General features: G+C 36.5%; 1 protein-coding gene across 1 annotated transcript in view; it reads left to right on the forward strand.

The window, feature by feature from the left end:
• The window catches only part of FAM199X (family with sequence similarity 199, X-linked), a 29711-nt gene extending 12975 nt beyond the window's left edge, over positions 1-16736 (forward strand). Inside the window, exons 3-6 of the mRNA XM_003414821.4 lie at positions 7426-7575; positions 7824-7985; positions 9622-9888; positions 11102-16736. Coding sequence (XP_003414869.1) covers positions 7426-7575; positions 7824-7985; positions 9622-9888; positions 11102-11272 — 750 coding nt within the window. The 3' untranslated portion in view covers positions 11273-16736. The remainder of the gene's footprint in view (positions 1-7425; positions 7576-7823; positions 7986-9621; positions 9889-11101) is intronic.
• Positions 16737-21331: the final 4595 nt, after the last annotated feature.

Below are 21331 nucleotides of genomic sequence, written 5' to 3' on the forward strand. Positions count from 1 at the left end.
ATCGGTTGATGGACACTTGAGTTGTTCCTGTATTTTTGCCATTATGAATAATGCTGCTGTGAATATTCACATAAAAGTTTTTGTGTGGATGTAGTTTTCATTTCTATTAAGTTTACATCGAGGAGTGGAATTGCTGGGTCATACAGTAATGCTGAAAAACCAGTTGCTGTAGAGTCGATTCCGACTCATGGTGACCCCATGTGTGAATCCCTGGGTGGTATAAACAGTTAATGTGTTGGCAGCTAACCAAAGGGTTAGAGGTTTGAGTCCAACCTCAGAAGAAAGGCCTGGTGATCTACTTCTGAAAAATCAACCACTGAAAACCTTGTGGAACACGGTTCTCTACTCTGACACACTTGAGTTTGCCATAAGTCACAGTTGACTCAAAGGCAACTGGTTTTTATGGTAATTCTATTTTTAACTTTTTGAAGAACTGCCAAACTTTTCAAAGGGGCCACACCATTTTACATTCCCACCAGCAGTGTATGAGGGTTCCAGTTTCTCTACATCCTCAACAACACTTGTCATTATCTGTCTTTTTCATTATAATCATCCTCTTGGGTATAAAATGATATCTCATTGTGGTTTTGAACTGCATTTCCTTAATGACTAATGATGTTGAGTATCTTTTCATGTACTTGTTGGCCATTTGTTTATCTTCTTTGGAGAAACGTTAATTCAAATCCTTTGCCCATTTTTAATTGGGTTATTTGTGTTTTTATTGTTGAGGTAGAAGAGTTTATAACATATTCTGGACACTAAACCCTTATCAGATAAATGATTTGCAAATATTTTCTCCCATTCTGTGAGCTGTCTTTTTCACTTTCTTGATAGTGTCCTTTGACACACAGAAGTTTTTTAATTTTGATGAAGCCCAATTTATCTATTTTTCTTTGACTGCTTGTGCTTTGAGTGTCATATCTAAAAAACCGTTACCTAATCCAGACTCATGAAGATTTATGCCTATGTTTTCTTCCACGGGAGCCCTGGTGGCACAGTGGTTAAGAGCTTGGTTGCTAACCAAAAGGTCGGCAGTTTGAATCCACCTTGAAAACCCTGTGGGGCAGTTCTGCTCTGTCCTATAGAGTTGCTGTGAGTCGGAATTGACATGACAGCAATGTGTTTGGTTTGGGTTGGTTTCATCTAAGAGTTTATAGTTTCAGCTCTTACATTTAGGTCTTTGATCCATTTTGACTTATTTTTGTTCATTGCGTGGGCTAGGGGTCCAACTTCAGTCTTTGCCTGTGGATATCCAGTGGCCCCAGCACCATTTGTTGAAGAAATTCTTTCCTTATTGAACGGTCTTGGGTACCCTTGTCAAAAATCAGATAAGCACAGATGTATGGGCTTATATCTGGACTCCGAATTCTATTCCATTAGTCTGTATTTCTATCCTATGTCAGTACCACCTGTTTTGCTTAATGTAGCTTTGTAGTAAGTTTTGAAATTGGGAAGTGTGAGACCTTCCACTTTGTTCTTTATCAGGGTTGGTTTGGCTATTCAGGATCCCTTGCAGTTCCATATGAACTTTATGATTAGTTTGTCTGTTTCTGCAAATTAGGCATTTGGAGTTTGGATGGGAATTGTCTTGAATCTTCATATCACTTTGGGTGGTATTGTCATCTTAAGAATATTAAGTTTCCCAGTTCATTAAACACAGGATGTCTTTCCATTTATTTGGATTTTCTTTAATTTCTTTCTGCAATGACAATGTTTTGTAGTTTTCTGTGTACAAATCTTTCACATCCCTGGTTAAATTTATTCCTTGGTATTTTATTCTTTGAGATGCTAATATAAATGGAATTTTTTTTTAATTTCCTTTTCAGATTGTTCATCGCTGGTGTACAGAAAAATAACAGCTGATTTTTCGTGTGTTGATCTTGTGCCCTTCAGCTTTGCTGAATTCATTTATTAGCTCCAGTAGCTTTCTTGTAGATTCTGTGAGGTTTTCTATATATAGGATCATGTCATCTATGAATAGAAATAGTTTAGTCTCTTCCTTTCTGATTTGGATGCCTTTTATTTATTTTTCTTGCCTAATTGCTCTGGCTAAAACTAGCAGTGGTGAGAGCAGGCATCCTTGTCTTGTTCCTGATCTCAGTGTGAAAGCTTTCAGTCTTTCACCATTTAGTGTGATGTTAGCTGTGGGGTTTGTAATAAGTTTTTCTCATTTAATATATAAACCTTTTCGTCATCTTCATAATAATTTTTTTAATGGCTGCATAATATTCCTGCTACTAGATGTACCAGAACTTGTGAAACCATTCCCCTATTTACATATGTTTCAGGTTTTTTTTTTTTTTGTTATTGTATATAGTACAGCAGTGAGGGTCTCTTTTTATTCTTCAGCTTTTTTTTTTTCCTAAAGAGGTCACTTTATATTTAAAATCAGACTATAAGGATTCTTAGTAGAGCATAATAATCACATGGAGCCCTGGTAATTCTAAAAATATTTTTATACATATTTCAAGTGATTTATCTGGAGCGCCCATCATCCATAATGTTGCAAGGTGAAAGCGTTTTTTTTAATCGCTCTGTTTTTCACCCATTTCATGAGTAGTTAGAGTGAAAAACTACCTCCAACCACTTACTGTTAATGTACATGAGTGACTACAACATAACAACAAAAATCGAGCCTGCTGTAGTAATGTGTTTTCCCACTTCTGAAATTGAAATATGGGTACTCTGTTACCATGGATATTTGCTAGTTAAATATGCTGAAAGGTTTAAAATGCTCTCTCTTGTCATTGAGGGACCTCACAATGATGAGCAATAAATTATCCAAGAGGATAATTACTAATTATATGTTAGAATTAATATAGACTAAAAATTGTTTACTGTAGTTGGAAGATTCTTATTACCTCTGTTGTGATAAAACTGCATCTGTTTAAATCTTTTTTTAAAAAACTGGTGTTTCAGTTACTACAAAAGTAAATATAAATGATTCATAGATTCTGTGGGAAGAGAAACATTACTTATAAGGTTGGGTTTTAACTTTAGAATGAAGTAGCATCTTAGTTTTTGTTTTGCTGATAGTATTCTGTACCTGTCGTCCTTTTATTATTAAGGTATATTTGATTAGTCTTAGAGCTTAAGAAATTATTTCTATTGTTGAGCAAGAAAGCGTAGAAAATTTAGAGAGTGAGTAATTCAGCTGTCACACTTGAAACCTAGAGGTGCAATCTGAAATTATACATCAGCTGTTATAGAAATGAGCTTACTCGTAAAATTCTGCTGCATCCTGCAGAAAATATGGCAGAGGTTTGATTTAATTCCCCCTACTTGTCACAATTACTGATGATAATATAAACATGCTAAATAGTGTTGTCCTAAAAATGTGGGATAGGAATTATTAAGCATTTTTATTCTGAAATTTATTGTCAGTTATAAAATGGATAATGGCTGGCCTGACAAATATACAGGAGCCAATATAATTAATTCTGCTCTACATCTATTGCTCTAATCTCATATCTTCAATCGACTACTTGACCTTTCCACTTGGATGACCTTATTATCTAATGCCAAGCTATCATCTGCTGCTGAGTTGCTGGTCAGCAATGTGGTTTCCAATTACAGTGTTACCATGGGGAGAAATAGGCACTGCTTTATGACATGTTTTAGGGTAGTGAAAATAATGATTGGCTGTTCAAAGGACGCTTGTGCATGTTTCTCCCGTTATCACCACAAGCTCTGTTGCAAATATCGTTCTCTCAATCCACACTACCTCCATGACAAGACTGCATGGCATAGGTGAGAGCACTGGGCTTGTGTCCTACTCTGAATTCTGCCTGGATGTCATTTCCCTTATTTGTAAAATAAGATCTGTAACATTGCTTCGGTTTTCTTGCTGTGTGGGTGGGTTGTATGACTGAAATGCCACCAGTTTTCTTCTGATCTAGGTGTGTCTGATTATCATTACCCTTACCCATTCAGTTATCAAGCAGCTTTGTAAATTTCATTAGAAAAATTTCACATCCACTCCTCTTTTTCTTTCCATCTTTCCTTATCTTAACCAGGTGTCATTCAGTAGATTCTGACTCATGGTGACCTCACGTGTGTCAGAGTAGAACTGTGCTCCACAGGATTTTCAGTGGCTGATTTTTTGGAAGTAGATTGCCAGGCCTTTCTTCCGAGGTGCTTCTGGGCAGGCTCAAACCCCCAACCTTTTGGTTAGCAGCTGAGTGCATTAACCCTTTGCACCATTTAGAGACTCCTTTGTTTATCTTACTCCAGGCCTAGATTACAAGAGCTTCCTGTCTAATTCCAATCTTTCCACACTCTATCTTGCCCCTATACTGCTTTTTAACTAGTCTTCACTCACGACCAATTTCATCAAGTTACTACTTCTACTTAGAAAACGTTATCGGCCTATTTCTGCAAACCATATAATAGCTTCTGGTTCTTTTTGTGAGCTTGCAAACCCCTGGCACAGATTTTCTATTTTAATCATATTAGTCTCCTTAACCTTACCCCCCTTTTTTAATGTGTATGATTTTATTAAATTATTCTCCTTACCTAAATGCCTTTTTCCTTTTTCCCCTTTTGCCATTCTGAAAGACTGCTTTGTGGAACAACCCAGTCACCGCAGCCACATGTGGGATTGTTTGAGAATTTATGCTTCCTCTTTTTTAGGGTCAAAAAGCACTGCAAGAGATGGAAAAAGAAAAATACATCAATTTATTGAGTGTCACCTACGTGCCAGGCATGTTATCTCATTTAAAGCTGTCAGTAATCCTTTGAGATGATGGCATTAGCCACATTTTACTGGAGACACTTAACATTCAAAGAAGCCAGTTAACCAGCACAAGATCACGCAGCTACTGAGCCAGGGAGCTGGGATTGGAACTCTGTCAGGGCTCTTTTTACTTCTGTGTGAAAAAGTGGGCAAAGAACCATTGCCCTTTTTACAACCCTATCCCCACAAACAAACAGAATTCAAGGCACAAATTTAAGTGCTTAGCGTATTTGTATAGCTTGGCGACTGACAGGTACTCTACTAAAGACTTAGATGAAAATTTTTCTTTAAGTTTTGCAAGTATAGGTATTTTGTGAGTTCCTTTATTTCATTTATCAAAGGAGCTTGAAGTAGAGGAGACCTTTCATCTATTAAGGGATATTTCATCTTGTTTTAGGGACTTCAGAGAAATCTTTAAGCCAGTAATGTTGTGGTTTGAAGGCTTTCAAAGGGAAAATAGCATTTTCTTTTTTGTCATTAAAGCCTGAAAAAGAGATGGCTTTCACGTGTGCATTCAGCAAAACTCCTTTAAAAGCACCAACTAGGTAATGTTAGGAATAAATGCAAACCGGTTGCCGTTGAGTCAATTCCGACTCATAGCGACCCTATAGGACGAGAGTAGAACTGCCCTACAGGGTTTCCAAGGCTGTAAATCTTTAAGAAAGCAGACTGTCGCATCTTTCTCCCACAGAACAGCTGGAATTTTCAAACTGCTGACCTTTCAGTTAATGGCCAAGATCTTTAACCACTTCGCCACCAGGGCTCCTATGTTAAAAGGGATACAAAAAACCCAAAACCAAACCTGTTGCCATCGAGTCGATTCCAACTCATAGTGATCCTACAGGACAGAGTAGAACTGCCCCCCATAGAGTTTCCAAGGAGTAGCTGGTGGATTCAAACTGCCGACCATTTTGGTTAGCAGCTGAGCTCTTAACCACAGTGCCACCAGGGCTAAAGGGTAAACAATTCAAGCAGTGTTAGTTAATGGCATTTTAAAGGAAGTTGTACAAATTGTTGGAAGTCACTTATGCACTTGGATTTATCAATGACTGTCAAAATGAAAATGTGACCTTTAAGAGTAGTAGCTACGTATGGAGGTGTAGAAAGATTTTCTTCCTAACTTAGTTTCACTCAAAATGTCATGGTTCACCTTGCATAGTGATCAGTCCCATTGTCGTGGCTTCACTTCGCACTTGAGTTTGATTGACTCCCCATTCTGCCTGCCTGCAGTCCCTTGTAGCTCTCTGCTTTAGCCCTGTAGCTTCAGCCTGTTGCTAGATATTTCCATCGAAGACCTGCTATCTCAAACCTAGCGTTCGTTATGTGCTATGTTGTATAATTGAATATTTGTGGTATTGTATTGCCTTCCCAAGTGGAGTATAAACGTCTGTGTCAGGGCCACGACTTATAGTCCTTTATATCCTCTGTACCATTTATAATGCCGGGTGTACACTAGGAGTCCAAATACATGTGATTCCAATAGTCTTCATGCCTAACGTAGCTCTTCTGTTTTGGTAACTTCAAAAATCTGGTAATCGTCCAGAGTTCAGATATAATTACAGAATCGGAAAAACCAAAAGACAACAACAAAAAGGCGCTGTTTTGTACCTTGTAAAAATGAAACCAGTCTCTTTGAAAATTGTTACATAGTCCTTGTAAAAGAAAATAATTCATCTTTTTGTTGAACGACTTAAAAACATTTATTTAAAATTAAATCTACTCTAATTGGTAATATGTATTGGTTTTTAATAGGCAATGTAAAATTAGAACATGTTGTTATCCATTTCATTTTAAACTGATTTGATTTCCTGTTAAGGTTTCTTGTATTTCTCCTTTGTTTACACTTTATCTCTTATTTTTTTCTAACTTTTAATTTATAATGCTTTTGGTCTGTAAAGTGTTTTGCTTTATATTAACGGCATCTTTAAACTTTTAAAAAACACTAGTATGTTTTCAGTGACGGTTTATATAGTAGTTTAGGTTCTCATTGAACAATTTCTACACAGATTGTTCAGTGATATTTGCATTCCTCACAATGTGTGAACATTCTCATTTCCATTCTGGTTGTTCCCTTTCCATTGATCTAGTTTCCCTGCGCCCTTATCTTCTCTTCTTTGCTTTAGAGTAATTTTTGACCTTTTGGTATCATATTGATGAATTTTTAAAGGAGCACAGTACTCACAGGTGATATTCTCTATTTTGTGAGCTAGTCTGTTATTTTAGCTAAAAGGTGACTATTTTAATTGTCTTGCGCTTGTTGATACAGACTTGAGGACAAAGATCATGACTTAGTTAGCTTTATATTGGCAGTATGGAGCCTAGTATCTGGCAATACACCGGTTAGTGCAGATCTCTGAGATCTCCTGTGATATAGATCAGGGCTCCTAATTCACAAATTAAAAACCTTGATGATTGACTCTTAAGTTAGCATAGTTAACAAGTCTTGAATATGATTTTATGCTTTTGGAAAATATCTTTAATTGAATGAGTGAATACATACAAAGAGTATACTGATGTTGCTCCTTTGAAATAGGCATGGATAAGACTTAATGGCTTCTTAGTCTGTATTTGCCATTAGTCTGATGTTAAAGTAGCTTTTAATCAATGTGAAATATACTGTGGTATTTAAAATGTATTTTTAAAAAAATTTTGCCTTCCCTACTCATCCCCACCACCTTATTTTTACAAAGTTACCAGGCAGTGACATTGCCAGTGGGAGTGATGTGCTTTCTGATGTCATACCCAGTATTCCAAGTTCACCTTGCCTGCTTCCAAAAAAGAAAAACAAACACCGGAATTTAGATGAACTTCCTTGGAGTGCAATGACAAATGATGAGCAGGTAGAGACCTTGTCATTCTTAATTAAAAACCTATGTGTGGAGAATAGGTGATGCTCACTTTATTGCCCATTTAAAGCCATTGGGTAAATGTGAATTGCTTAGTAAATCTGAATTTGAACTTTAACTAAATGTTTTGCAGTGAACAAATACAATATTAAATGCTTCTGATAAGTAAACACATAAATGACATACTAAAGGATCAGAGATTTTAGCATTGATTTTGTTTCTTGTAATTTTTCATCACATAGGTGGAATATATTGAGTATCTGAGTCGTAAAGTCAGTACTGAGATGGGTCTTCGGGAGCAACTTGATATTATTAAAATCATTGATCCTTCTGCTCAAATCTCCCCTACAGACAGTGAGTTTATTATTGAACTTAACTGTCTCACAGATGAAAAACTGAAGCAGGTATGTAAAGAAAAACAACAGATTGTACAGCTATTGAAAATACTATCTTATAAAATGTAGAATTGAATAATAATATGTAAATACATAGATAATTAAGATAGAATTTACCACTGTGAAATGTATTGTTAGAAAAAAAATAATGGTACTATTACAGAACACATTGTGGTTTTAAAAGGTTCTATGTACATCACACCTGGCAGGACTTGTCATCAGGGGTCAGTGTGGATCTAGATAGAACCTGTTCTTCAATTGTATAGTCTTTGAAACTGATTTTTATCATTTTAGGGTGTGGACAGGCTAGGGTATAGATTTATTCTAACTCAGCTTACAAGAGACTGATTGATAGAATCAAGATACTGGTCAATGAGAGGTATACTTTGGTTTAGCTATACTAACATCTGAGCAGAGGAACTTGAATAGCCTTAAGGAATAATTGAGTTTGGATAGAGTGAAAACTGAATGAATTTCTCCTGTGCCATCTGAAATATGCATTTCTGGTATCTTCTAAATGTAAAATTTCCTCCTTTCTTTTCCTCTGGTAGATGGTTGGATAAATATTTATGTTCTTATGTTCTACTTTCATAGTTTGTTTTTGCGTTTATCATTATTGCGAAAAATTTGTATCATTTCAGCAATTCCTCCCAATAGACATACTATAATTTTCTACATTCCCGGCAATTTTCCATTAGTCTGATTAAGTTGATGCCTTGCACTTGAAGACAGGTGCCCTTGGCCCAAAGCAGAGATTTAGGAAACACTCTTGTCTCTGATTTAATCAGCAGCTTACTCAAATCATCTTAAGTGGAGACTTCAAAAAACGGCTTATCTTATTCATTTTATTTTATTGATAGCTTCTATTTCAGAGTGTTATTTTCTTATAACCATAAATTCTGGAGGCTAACAGCCTTCTATTTACATATTATATTTTATATACTTTAAAAATCTAGTTCTCTATCAGATTTTCTAGAATTTTGGACATTGTCAGTTTTTCTGGCACTCATTTCTAAATTTAGAGATTTCTTTTGCCCTTACAGTCTGCCTATATACATCTGCAGTGCTCTTTTGAAAATGTAATTTATTTTTCTTGTGGTTGGGAATATACACAACAGGCTTTACACCAATTCAGCAATTTCTACACATACAATTCAGTGGCACTGATTACATTCCTTGAGTTGTGCAACCGTTCTCAGCTTCCTTCTCCACTTTGTTCCTCCCCATTAACATACACTCAGTGCCCCCTAAGTTTCCTATATAACCTTTCAAATTGCTGTTGTCGGTTGGATTCCGTATAGATAGTTCTTAAAGGAGCTTAATGCTCAAGGCAGACATTCTTTACTAGTTAAGCTAAACTCCTCTTTGGTTTTAAGAAGACTCCAGGGGACATTTTTGGTTTAAGGTTTGAAGATTATCTCAGGGTAGTAGTTTCAGCGGTTCATCCAGCCTCTATAGCTTCAGGAAGTCTACATACTATCAAGAGTTTACATTCTGTTCTACATTTTCCCCCTTTTGATCAGGATTCTGCTGCCGCAACTTTGACAATTTCTAAAATTAAGTGCAATATTCCTTTTTTCTCTAGCATTTTGAGGGTGGAACATCAAGGTAGAATACTAACCGCTTTTTGCCTGTGTGTTCAAAGGTCAGAAACTATATCAAGGAGCATAGCCCTCGCCAACGGCCTGCAAGAGAGGCCTGGAAGAGAAGCAACTTTAGTTGTGCAAGCACCAGTGGAGTGAGCGGTGCCAGTGCCAGTGCCAGCAGCAGCAGTGCCAGCATGGTCAGTTCTGCAAGCAGCAGTGGGTCCAGTGTTGGAAACTCTGCTTCAAACTCCAGTGCCAACATGAGTCGAGCACACAGTGACAGCAACCTGTCTGCAAGTGCAGCAGAGCGGATTCGGGATTCAAAAGTAAAACGTCTAATCAATACAAAGTTTTCCCTTTCGATATTAACATTAGTACTTCTTCATATCAATTTCTTGAGGAGTTAAAATGATCCTACTATCTAGATGCCTGTGGGTTTTGGTTTTAATTGAACAAGCAGGATGCTCTGCTGTGGAACAAAGCATTCTTGAAATGCTGTTTTGACCCACAAGAATATTGCATTCAATTTTATCTGATTTCTCTGTCTGTTTTAAGTGTGATAAATTGATGAAAATAATGAGTGATTCTCAAGATTGCAATATTGACTGCAACTCACTACTGAGCGAATCTCACTATGTTGCTGTCTATTAGCTCCTATGAGTGTTCTGTATGTCTTCTGTATTAAATGTTTTCTTAACGTGTTAATTAATCTTGAATGTTTCTTCTTAGCTAATTTAAAAATATAATAATGCTTTCTGTCATTTCTGTCTACTCTTTTCACAGTTGGAAATATTCTGTATAATATTGTTGGGCACTTAAGAAAAAAAGAAAGGTATAAATGCATATAGAATGGATCTGTGATGCTTAGCAGGAGGGTTCAGTTCTCGCAGTGTCAACAGAGTTCGGAGCCAAGTTAGAGAAGATAAAAGTGATCTCTGTAACTCTTTGGGATCCCAGTGGTGACTTCAAGATACACAATGATTCCTTCCCTGGCTCTTACTGAAGCAGCAGAAACATAGCCAACTTTGTTGGTTGCCAAGGGATTTCTCTGGATATGTGGTCATTCCTTTTTGACATCACTTCACCAGTGACAGAGATTAGAGTACCCACTGGGTTCCTAGTGGGCTTTTAAATGGTATTAAGCTTTGCCAAATATGAAAACGGCAAGCTTTATCTACATTTGTATTCAATATTGTTCCCTAGTATTAATTGTGTATTTGCTATGCATGGACACTAAAAAAAAAAAATGTACCTTAATTTGATAAAAAGTCTTTGAAATGACGGGCTACTCCTAACTGGCCAGAATGTTTCAATCCTTCCCGATCAGAAGATTTACTGGTTAAACACCATAAAAATAATCTTGAAGAGTCATCTTCATGTCTAGTCAGTGGTTCACTTATTGGAACAGGGGATTGTGCTGCAGAGAAATTTGAACATCTCTTAAAATCCTGAAAATGTAGACTCTGATCCATAAAACCCTGTGTGGTAGATTTTCCAGAACTGAACCTTACTGATTTAGAAATTTTTTTATTTTGACAGAAGCGTTCCAAGCAGCGAAAGTTACAGCAGAAGGCCTTACGCAAGAGGCAGCTGAAAGAGCAGAGGCAGGCTCGGAAGGAGAGGCTCAGCGGGCTCTTCCTTAATGAAGAAGTGCTGTCCTTGAAAGTGACTGAGGAAGACCACGAAGCAGATGTAGATGTTTTGATGTAATAAGGGTGAATTTATCAGTGTTCTTAAGCATTATTCTATCCTTATTTGTTTACATGCATCTTGACCAAATTTTTGATTAGGGCTGTGCTGATGTACCATTAATAATTTAGGTCGGTGGTTCTCAGCGTGTGGTCTCCAGGTCAGCAGCACCAGGATCACCTGGGTACTGGTAAGAAATGCAGATTCTTAGCTCCACCCCAAACCTTGTGGGGAATGGGCCCAGCGTGGTGGTTTAACAAGTGTTCCAGGTGATTCTGATACACATTCTAATTTAAGAACCACTATTAGGTAAATATTTTGGCTGTTGAAACTGTGTAGTAGTTTAGTGGGCTTTTTTCAAAGACTAGTACTTTTACAATTTAGAACATTTCAAGGTACTGCTGACAAGTAATTTATGTCAGTATACATACATGTGTAGAGATCCTACGTAATTCAGTTCCCTTCTTAATGTTACAATTTCCTTTTGGTAGTATTAGTTTACTTTTTCCAAAGGGCCATAGCATGATTCTCAGTTCCTAGTGGAAACCTTTTTTCGAAGTGGGTAATATGGGTTGCTGTTTACAATAGTGCCTTCGTTGGTTTAGTTCTATTTTCATGTAGTATTAACTCAAAGGTATCAGAACAGGCCCTAGTGTTTTCTCCTGTTAGATTTGTTTTTGTGTTACATTTTATGTAAATTCAGAATTCTTTCTTAAGTGATGACTACTGAGGAAATAATGTTATTAGTAGCCGCATTTTAGATTTGATGCTATGTGATTAATATTCGGTGGAGAAAGCAATCAGGCAAAACAACCCATTCTGTTTTTCCATGGCTTTCTGAAATTTTAGGCTGTAAAACTGTCTCAGGCAGAATTTTCTCTTAAGTTCTCCTAGTTGGCCTTTTTTTTTGTTGTTGTTCAGCACAGCTCTAATTTTAAAATATTTGGTGTAATAACAGCTCTGGCATGTGAACAAGTTCATATTCAAAAGTAACTGATAAAAACCCTTAAAATTCTGTTAAACTTCTCTATAAATTGCTGGAAATAGACCAAGCAGTAAGATATAGAAAACACTTGTTGGTTATTAATAGAACTCTAATTTTAAGTGTAAAAATCATGGCATTTCTTTAAATGTTTTCCTAGGGAGTTTGTTATAATGAGTATTAGAAATAGCGTGTATCCTTTTCTTCTACTAACATCTTTGAATGTTCACTTGGGTTAAAGACGGAAACTGATACTACTGACAATCAAGCTGCTTTCTGATTTTCCTAATTTTTTGTTTTTATTGTGGATAACCTTTTGGGGGGTGATAATGATTCTGTAGTAGGAGGAGTTGTAATCAGTATTTTTTTTTTTAACTCTAGAGCACAGAGGTTAATAGGATTTCAGCTTTTTCTTTACTTTTTGTTCTGTCAAGTAGCTCGTTAAGAAGAAGATTAAAAGCTAAATTCTCAATTCTCAGTTGATAGAAAAACTTCACTTACAATCATGTTTTTGAAATTTTGATTTCATCTTGGTTCTTTGAAAGCCAAATAATGGAAACTGAGGATAAAAATTAATGTTACAGCTTTGCTGAGGTCTGTGGTATGGTTGTAACATTTTGAAGACTACTAAATGCATATTTTAAAGTATTACTAAGGTAAAAGCATATATGTGTGTATAGCTTTCAGTTTGAGTAGTTCTTCTGACTTTGCCTCCTGCCCTGTTTGGTGCTCCTAACCAGCTTAGAGGGCCCAAAGAAAGTTTGGAGCTAGACTCCACAATACCCTGAGGAAGGATCATGTTTTCCCTTCCAAATACAGAAAGAGTAAATGGAGAGAAGAGTAAATTACCTACCTGCTCTTAGCAAAAGCAAAATCTCAGAGAATGATTGGTTAGTCTCTTTACCTACTCTTTAAGGAAAATAGGCCAGTTTTGAATACCATCCCCTGTTGCCGCCCAGTCAATTCCAACCCTGTAGCGACCCTATAGGACAGAGTGGAACTGTCCCATAGGGTTTCCAAGGAGTGGCTGGCTGATGGATTTGAACTGCGACCTTTTGGTTAGCAGTAGTAGCTCTTAACCATTGAGCCACCAGGGCTCCTTGGAACACCATAGAGTAGCATTTGTCTGTTGAATACTTGGAAGCAACTTACTTGCGTGACCAGTAGAAGAATATTCTGTACAGGCTTGTGATGTAATAAGACCAGTTCTTCTACTCTCTCACAACAATCATGTAGTCTTACTACCTTAGATTTAATTTCAGTCACTGTTAAACAAGCTTACCAAAGCGCCACAAAACCCATGTTAAGTTTATAGAGGTTTGAGTGTTTGTAGACATGTGCCATGAGATTTTGTGTAAATCTCTATGCACTCTGTCTTTATGGTACTATAAATTAGAGACAGCCCATAAATTTGATTTGGAGGAGATTAAACATACTTCCTTCGATTAAAAGAAAAAAATTAAATGACTTGGGTTTGCTTATGATCCAAGAGGGAGATAGAAAAGTCTTTCTCCACTCCCCCTCCCCAATGCAGAAAAATACATAAACAAAAAACTCTTTTGTTCTTTGCTCTTGTGTTATACTTTTTTTGGTTTTCTTGCTCATGTAGTAGCTTTGAATTATCTCTTTGTTGGAATAAATAATACCTCTGAGTTCAATTTAAAACAAATCCAACTCACTGTTTTTCTTTTAAAATATAAATCCTAACTAACCATTCCAAAGTAAAAATAAAAAGCAAGACTTATTTGATCCAGTGTCAATTTTCATCTCTGGAGAATTGACACTGGAACAAATAAGTCTCGCCTTTAAAAATAAACCTTGTTAACTGAGGGCCTGATAAAGTCCTCACAGATTTATCCAGAAGCGTTTTATTAGAGATTTTGTAGTATTCTGTTCAGTACTCCCCACAGCTTTTAAAATTATGAACCTTGAGTTAAACAAAATGGCCTGTAGTTTTCTGTAGTTTTGCAAGTAAAAGTATGGCAACGCACTATAATGTGTAGTGGGGTGTAAAGGGTCAGTTCACTCTGTCTTAACAGAAACTCAGAGGAAAAGAACACTTTTTTTTTTAATGAGACTTGTCTCATTTTTGGTTAGGCTATGAAAGTTTTGTCAAGTTCCTCAGTCCTTTGGGTAAAACAGACATTGCTGAATTCATCCCAGACTTCTAATTAAATGACTCTTTATAGATTGGGTGGACATCTCATTTTACTCAACTTTTAAAAGTGCTGAGTCCCCTTATAAAGAAAAAATTGCAGGAAACTACTGTATAAAGAAAGGTATCCTGATTCTGATGAGCTTTAAAAATTGTGAACTGTATCAAATGTCTTTGCATTTAAGCCAAAAAAGTTAGTCCACGACCAGTAAAGAAGTCTAGTTTGTCTCCCGGTTCTCTAGCAGAGACTTTTGTTCGTGGCTTTCTCTGTATAGCCTCATGTGCCTTAAAGGTGAACTCTGTACTTTCTGTCAATATCAGGCTTTTCTAAACTCAAAAACAATCTAAATGTAATTTGTTTTATAAAACACCCATGGTCTTGGATACCAGTGAGCAAAGCCTTTAAATTGAGCCAATCAATGGTTATAGAATATAAAACTAAACAAAAACCTTCAGATCTTACAATTTCATTTGCATAATTTTACTTTTGGCCCCGCTAGGTCATTGCACATTGAAAGTGAGCTAAAGTATGCTTTAATGTATTCCCCACCCCCCCCAAAAAAAGTCATAGGCAAGAAACTTTTTTAAACCAGATAACTTTTAGTACCTGGAAGAATAATTTTCAAGGTGTGGGCAAAAGCTTCTCCGAGAACAGAGATTATCTAGCAAGTTGGTTCTCTTGCCAACTTGAGGGGTTCTCTGCATTGATTTGTGTCATAGCTGGAACAATTCCCTCCCCACTTTCCCTTTAACAAATTACCTTTTAATACTTCTATCCTCAAGAAAAATGTCTGTCTGGAATCGGGAGGGGGTTACTTAAAGTTAGTTTATAGTTTGGAACAGTAGTATTCAAATAATAGTGTTCGCGTTGAGCACACTGACATTCAGCGTGTCTAAATTTAGAGGTAAATTTAATCCTTAAAGGAACTATTAGTTAGAAATTCAGTATTTGCGTGCACAGGCACTGTAGTAATTTTGGATTCATTTTAAGCCTGGCTTCTAATTTTATCTTTAAAATAAAATTATGCCAAGTGGGTGAGCACCGTCTGTGAGCTATTTGGACGTAGGCATCTCTGTCAGCAGAACATAACTCCTTAGAATGCTTAGTTTTTATTCCTTTGGAAAGTAATTTACTTATTACAAAAGGCTTAGCAGGAATGCTGGAAGTTCTTCTAACTAGCTGTTAAGAGTAAGAAAGTCGCATGGTATAGCTAAAGATCTGTTAATTCATTAAAATGTTCTCCTTTTTTTTCCTAATATTAAAACTATTTGTTCTTAGCCCCTCCCCCAATTATATTTCAAATTAAGGTTCTTAATCTTTTAACCTAGATCACATGATGATACATTTTATTTTTATTTGACATTCATACTCAGAAAAACTGTTTTTTTTTTGTTTTTTTCCTGAATTCAACGTGTGGTACTTTTTATTGTCAAATTGATTTATTATATCTTTGTGGTCAATGGAACCTGTGGAAATCTGTGTTCTTTTTTGTGGTGAGGGATGGGGTGGGAAAGGGGAAAATTGGTCTACTTGTGCATATACGTTTTGACTATTTAAAGGTAGTTGTAGAATTAATGTGTAGAAATGCCAAGTTAACACTTACTATTCTGAATTGTTCTAAGGAACAGTGGCCTGAAGCCATGACTTGTTTGGCGGAGCTGCTTGCTCCTTAATAGTAGCTGATCTCCTGGATTTAAGTTGAAACTTGGGTTAGATTATGTAGCTGAGGCTTTTAGGAACAGAGAAGACAATGTCTATTCCTTTAGTGGATCAATTTAATTTCTTATTTGGCTCTTCTATTTTAGGTATAAGTATTATCCATTCTGTATCTTCAGGTTGGAGATTTAATAGGACTGTCGTAAAAAGCTATTAAAGATAAACACAAGTATATGTAAAACATTTCACAGATGGTTAAAAATTTCAATTTTTTTTTTTGGTTACAAATGTTAGTTATGTAGCATCAATATCATAACCAAAGCAAGTAGGAAGCTGACTGGTTTGGAGAATCTTCAAGTAGTCTTAAATACTGTAATGTATCAGATTGTTAACCAGGATTTTTTTCCTGTATTTCTGCTAAATGTATTACTATATTAATGCACTTTGTATATATAACTGTCTTCTGTACATTCTGTACTTACTGCCATGTATATAAAAGCTGTTTTTCTTGAAGCTGTGAGGGAATAACAATAGCTGTCACACAGTAGTTTGTATCTTGAGTTCCTTCTGTACTTGAAAGTAGTTTAGTAGTTAAATCTAAATGAGTATGTATGGTTGTAATTAAAACTGGCAATGTGGCAGAGCTGTGTTTTGAAACTGAATATCAGAATGAAAAGTGTTGTTTTGGTTATTCGGAGCTCTTGTAATATCATTTTTATTGTTTATTTTGATGTATCTTGAGTTTTAACAAACCCGACTGCTGCTTACCTTATATTTTGAAGTTAGCTACTTGTTGATGGTGCATCCCAGATCATTTATCAACAGAGAAGAATTGCTTTCTTTTTTTTTTTCTTTGCTCACAGTTTCCTTACGGCTCCATCAACTTTTGTTTTGTGAAAGCCCCCAGTTTCCTAAATGTCATTGGCAATGCTACCTTTTTTTCTGGAGAGATCAGATTCCTAGAGAGGTTAGCATTCATAGTAAGTGAAAATTAGGTCTAATTTTCATTGATAGAAAAATCAGATTTGTTTTTCTTACATATGGATCTAGAATTTTTAAGTTATAATTTTATAAAAGAAACATCTGTGAGCAGTTTTACTCATAGCTGTATATATACAGGAGCAATTAGCTTTTCAGCAGTACTTTTATCTCTTGCCACTAGAGGGGGGTCTGTGGTTGCTCTTTTTTTGGGGAGATTTTGTTGCTGCTTTTGCTTTGTTTTTTTATTTCAGAGGTTGAAATAGACCTCATTCTCAAAATTCCTTTTGTGGTATTAAATGCTTTCATTTATTAGTGAAAGGTAAGTTCATTCAGCTTGTTTAATAAAGCCAGTCTTAGTCATGCTTTTCTGTATTCTTCAGTTTTTAATAAATGTGAGTTAGATATTAAGTGAAACATGTGAGTTGTGTGTGTTTTTTTCTCTTAGCTTTTACTCTAAAGCTGTGCTGTCCAGGATGGTAGCCACTAGCCACACGTGGCTATTTAAGTTAATTAAAATGAAATAAAATTTATAGTTTAATTCCTTAGTCGCATTTGCAATCCCTCAAGTGCTCAATAGCCCCATGTGGCTAGAGGCTACTGTATTGGAAAGTACAGGATATAGGACATTTCTGTCATCCCAACAAATTCTACAGGATAGTGCTGTTCTAGCGATTTGATAGTTTATGTAGTGACCATTATTATCTTACTGTTGAACAGCAAACAGTAGCTAAGAACTGCTGCCCAACTGTTGGTGACTGGCGTTAAAGAAAGAACAAGCTGTATTTCATTTCCTGCTTCCCTAAAGCCAGTACCAAAGTGGGGAAAAGGACCCCTGGTGGCACAGCAGTTCAGTGCTTGACTGCTTAAATCAAAAGGTTGGTGGTTTGAACCCACCCGGGAGCTCTGCGGGACAAAGACTGGCCATCTGCTCCCCTAAAGATTACAGCCTAGGAAATTTCATTTGACTATGAATAAGTTTTAGGAGCCCTGGTGGCTCATTGCTTAAGACCTCGGTTAACCAAAACGTCAGCAGTTTGAGTCCACCAGCCGCTCCTTGGAAACCCTGTGGGGCAGATGTACTCTGTCCTATAGGGGTCTCTATGAGTCGGAATCGACTTGATGGCAATGGCTTTTGGTTTTGGTTTTATGAATAAGGTTTACTGTTTGAATAATGTTGACAATTTGGTGCTAGTTTCTCAGTTTATTGGTACGGAATGCTGCCATTCAGCTTTTTGTGTTTGTCCTTCCTCTTTGATGCAAAAACAACTGTAAGTGACAATGCTAGGGTACAGAACTACATGTATACAGTTTTAAAGGCTCCATTCTAAAAACTATGCTTACAAATAAGTAGAAATGTGAATTTCAGAATCATTGCTCAGTGTTTGTTTATTCGTGTGATATGAGAGCCTTAATAGTTACTGTTACTTGAGCCTGATAATTTACCCGGTTGCCATCAATTTGGATTTCATGGTAAATGGGACGTTTGTGTTATATTGTCCATGTTTCTTAGTATTAGGTTGGTAAATACTAGATTTAGGTACAAAGTTATTTTTTATCTTAATGGGTAAATACTGTTTTTAACATTCTATTCATTTGGTCACCAGGATCCCATTATATGCTTTTTTTTTTCCTCTTAAAAACAGGAGATAATGGGATTTATGTACTTTCAGCTTGGTATTGTGAAAAATTTCAAGTAGAGATAACAGTAAAATGAGTCCTGATGTGCCTGTATCCAATGCAAATTTTATCTCACGGCCAGTTTTGTTTTGTCTACCACCCACCCACTCACCCCCATCTCTAATGATAATGAAGCTAACCCCAGATGACATATTTCATTTTTAAATATTTCAGTATGTTATTTTTAAAAGGATGCTCCTTTTCAATAAATAATTATGATACCCTCATCATACCCCCATAAATAAAAATACTTCTTTAATATCAAATATCCTGCCTGCTTATTTAGAATCAAAATCATAATCATTAGTCTTATTAATTTCAAAGTTACTCTGCATTTTGTTAGCACCAAGGTAGAATAATCATTTCTACTATTGCATAAATCCTGATGGTATCTCTTGAGCACATTTTCATTGAAAGTGAGATATGTATTGCTTTTAAATAAAAAAATTCCAATTGTTTTTCTTACTACTTTGTTGTTAAAATAGAATAATTTGGGTGGCAGGCAGGAGGGGGGAAGTAACTGTTCAAGGTAAAGTAAACCAGGTATTTGTCCTCCTTACCTCTGAGTCCAAGAATTTTCTTTTTTTAGTCCAAATTGGCCCATGTGGTAAAGATTTGAGCAGTATTTATAAAGAATTCTGCAAGGCGACGGGGGGGATATAAGGAAAAATAGGGATTCTTATTTTATTCCTTAGAAATGAGTTTTAAGAAATATTTTTAACAGATGAGACAGGTGGTTGGATTTTGTTTTGTATTTTAACTTAGCAAAGTTTATACTTTCCAAATAAACTGGAGAATTTGGGAACTGAAAGGGACTTTAGATAGAGATCGCTTAGGCTCAGTGATTCTTCAATTTTAGCACACATCAGAATCACTTGTAGGGCTTGTTAAAACACAGATAGCTGGGCCTGACCCACAGTGTTTCTGATGCAGGAGGTCTGAGGTATCCCTGGGTGATGGAACAGTTATTGTACTCAACTGCTGACCAAAAGGTTGGAGGTTTGAGTTCACCCCAGGGACATCTTGGAAGAAAGGCCTGATGATCTACTTCTGAAATAGCCATTGAAAACCCTACAGTACAGTTCTACTCCGCACACATGGGGTCGCTAGGAGTTGGAATCAACTTGACGGCAACTGTTTTTTTTTTTTTTTTTTTTCATTTCTAACATGTTCCCTGAGGATGCTGATGCTGCCAGTCCACGAATACACTCTGGGAACCCCTGATCTAGTTCAATCCCGTTTTCTCCCTGCCTCCATTTTGCAAATGAGGAAATTTACACTGAGTGTAAAGTGAGTGAATTCTTTGCCGAAAACTAGTTAGTGACATAGCCAAATCTAAATTTTGAAGTGCCTTATTCACCATACCCAAGTCCAGTGCTTTTCTGGTTATGTTGTGCATTAGTTTCCTTCAGAGTGGTTTTCTCCAAAAGTTTCCTTTGGAGTAGCTACATTTTTGGATTTTCTTAGTAGTGGCAAATCTTCGTTTCCCTAGATCTGGAGTTCCTAACATGGAGTCTAGGGATTAAAATTGTTGGCAATTTTTTTGTATGTGTGCTGATGTGTTTTTCTAGGTAGTGTTTCATATCTTTTTACCCAGTTCTCATATGGGTTTCCTCCGCACTAACGGCTAAGACTGTCCTGTTACAGCAGTTTTAGTTTTTGGACAAACCAAGTGTCATTTGGAGGTTGTCTGGTGGTTAAGGTGAATAATTTCCATCGAGTTGATCCTGACTCATAGTGACCCTATAGGACAGGGTAGAACTGCCTCATAGGGTTTCCAAGGCCATAATCTCTAGGGAAGCAGATTACCACATCTTTCTCCTGCAGAGCAGCTGGTGGGTTTGAACTGCCTACCTGCCGGGTTAGCAACCAAGCACTTTAACTGCTGTGTCATCAGGGCTACTTAAGGTGAGTAATAAAGCTAGAGGTTGCTGCATTAGGTCAATAAAGTGTAGTTTTAAAAGTAATGAGACTAGTTTTCTTGTGTTGTCTAAAAACTGGCTTTGATGTATATTAAAAGAGTTACAGAAATATTTTGGGCAATGACAGCATCATTGGACTAGGTATATGGTGACATGGAATGGGGATGATATTAGTTTGGGTGTATTAGGTCTGGTTAACAGATTTAAAAGAGTCTTCAATACTTTATAATCATACTCTAGGGAAAAATCTTCCACAAAATTTTTTAAAAATGTCAGATTTCACAGAATTGTGCATCAAATCTGATATTAAAAAAACTAGATGGCAATCTGAAAATTCAAAAGAGATACTTTTTGATTTAATGATCATTAAACCAGTCTCTTTATTTTGCACATGAGAAGCTTGAGGCCAAGAGAGGTTGAGTGCTTCAACCAGGTCATAATAGTTGGATAGTGACAAACTAAGGACTAGAACCCAAGTCTTCCCAGCTCTAGTTCTAGTGCACTGTATCACACTGCTTTTTATGATGCTGCTACTCTTCACAGTGGTTTGTATGCTTGTCCAACTCACACCAAGAGATTGGAAGGAACAGCCTTAATTTAAGATTTTGATGTAGAGCACTGGCTCTCAAAGTGCGGTCCCAGGACCAAAAGCATTGGCCTTACCTGGGAATTTGCAAGGAGTGCCAATCCTCAGGCCTCACCCTAG

This window comes from Loxodonta africana, chromosome X (genome assembly GCF_030014295.1).
Source record: "Loxodonta africana isolate mLoxAfr1 chromosome X, mLoxAfr1.hap2, whole genome shotgun sequence".
Classification (NCBI taxonomy): Eukaryota; Metazoa; Chordata; class Mammalia; order Proboscidea; family Elephantidae; genus Loxodonta; species Loxodonta africana.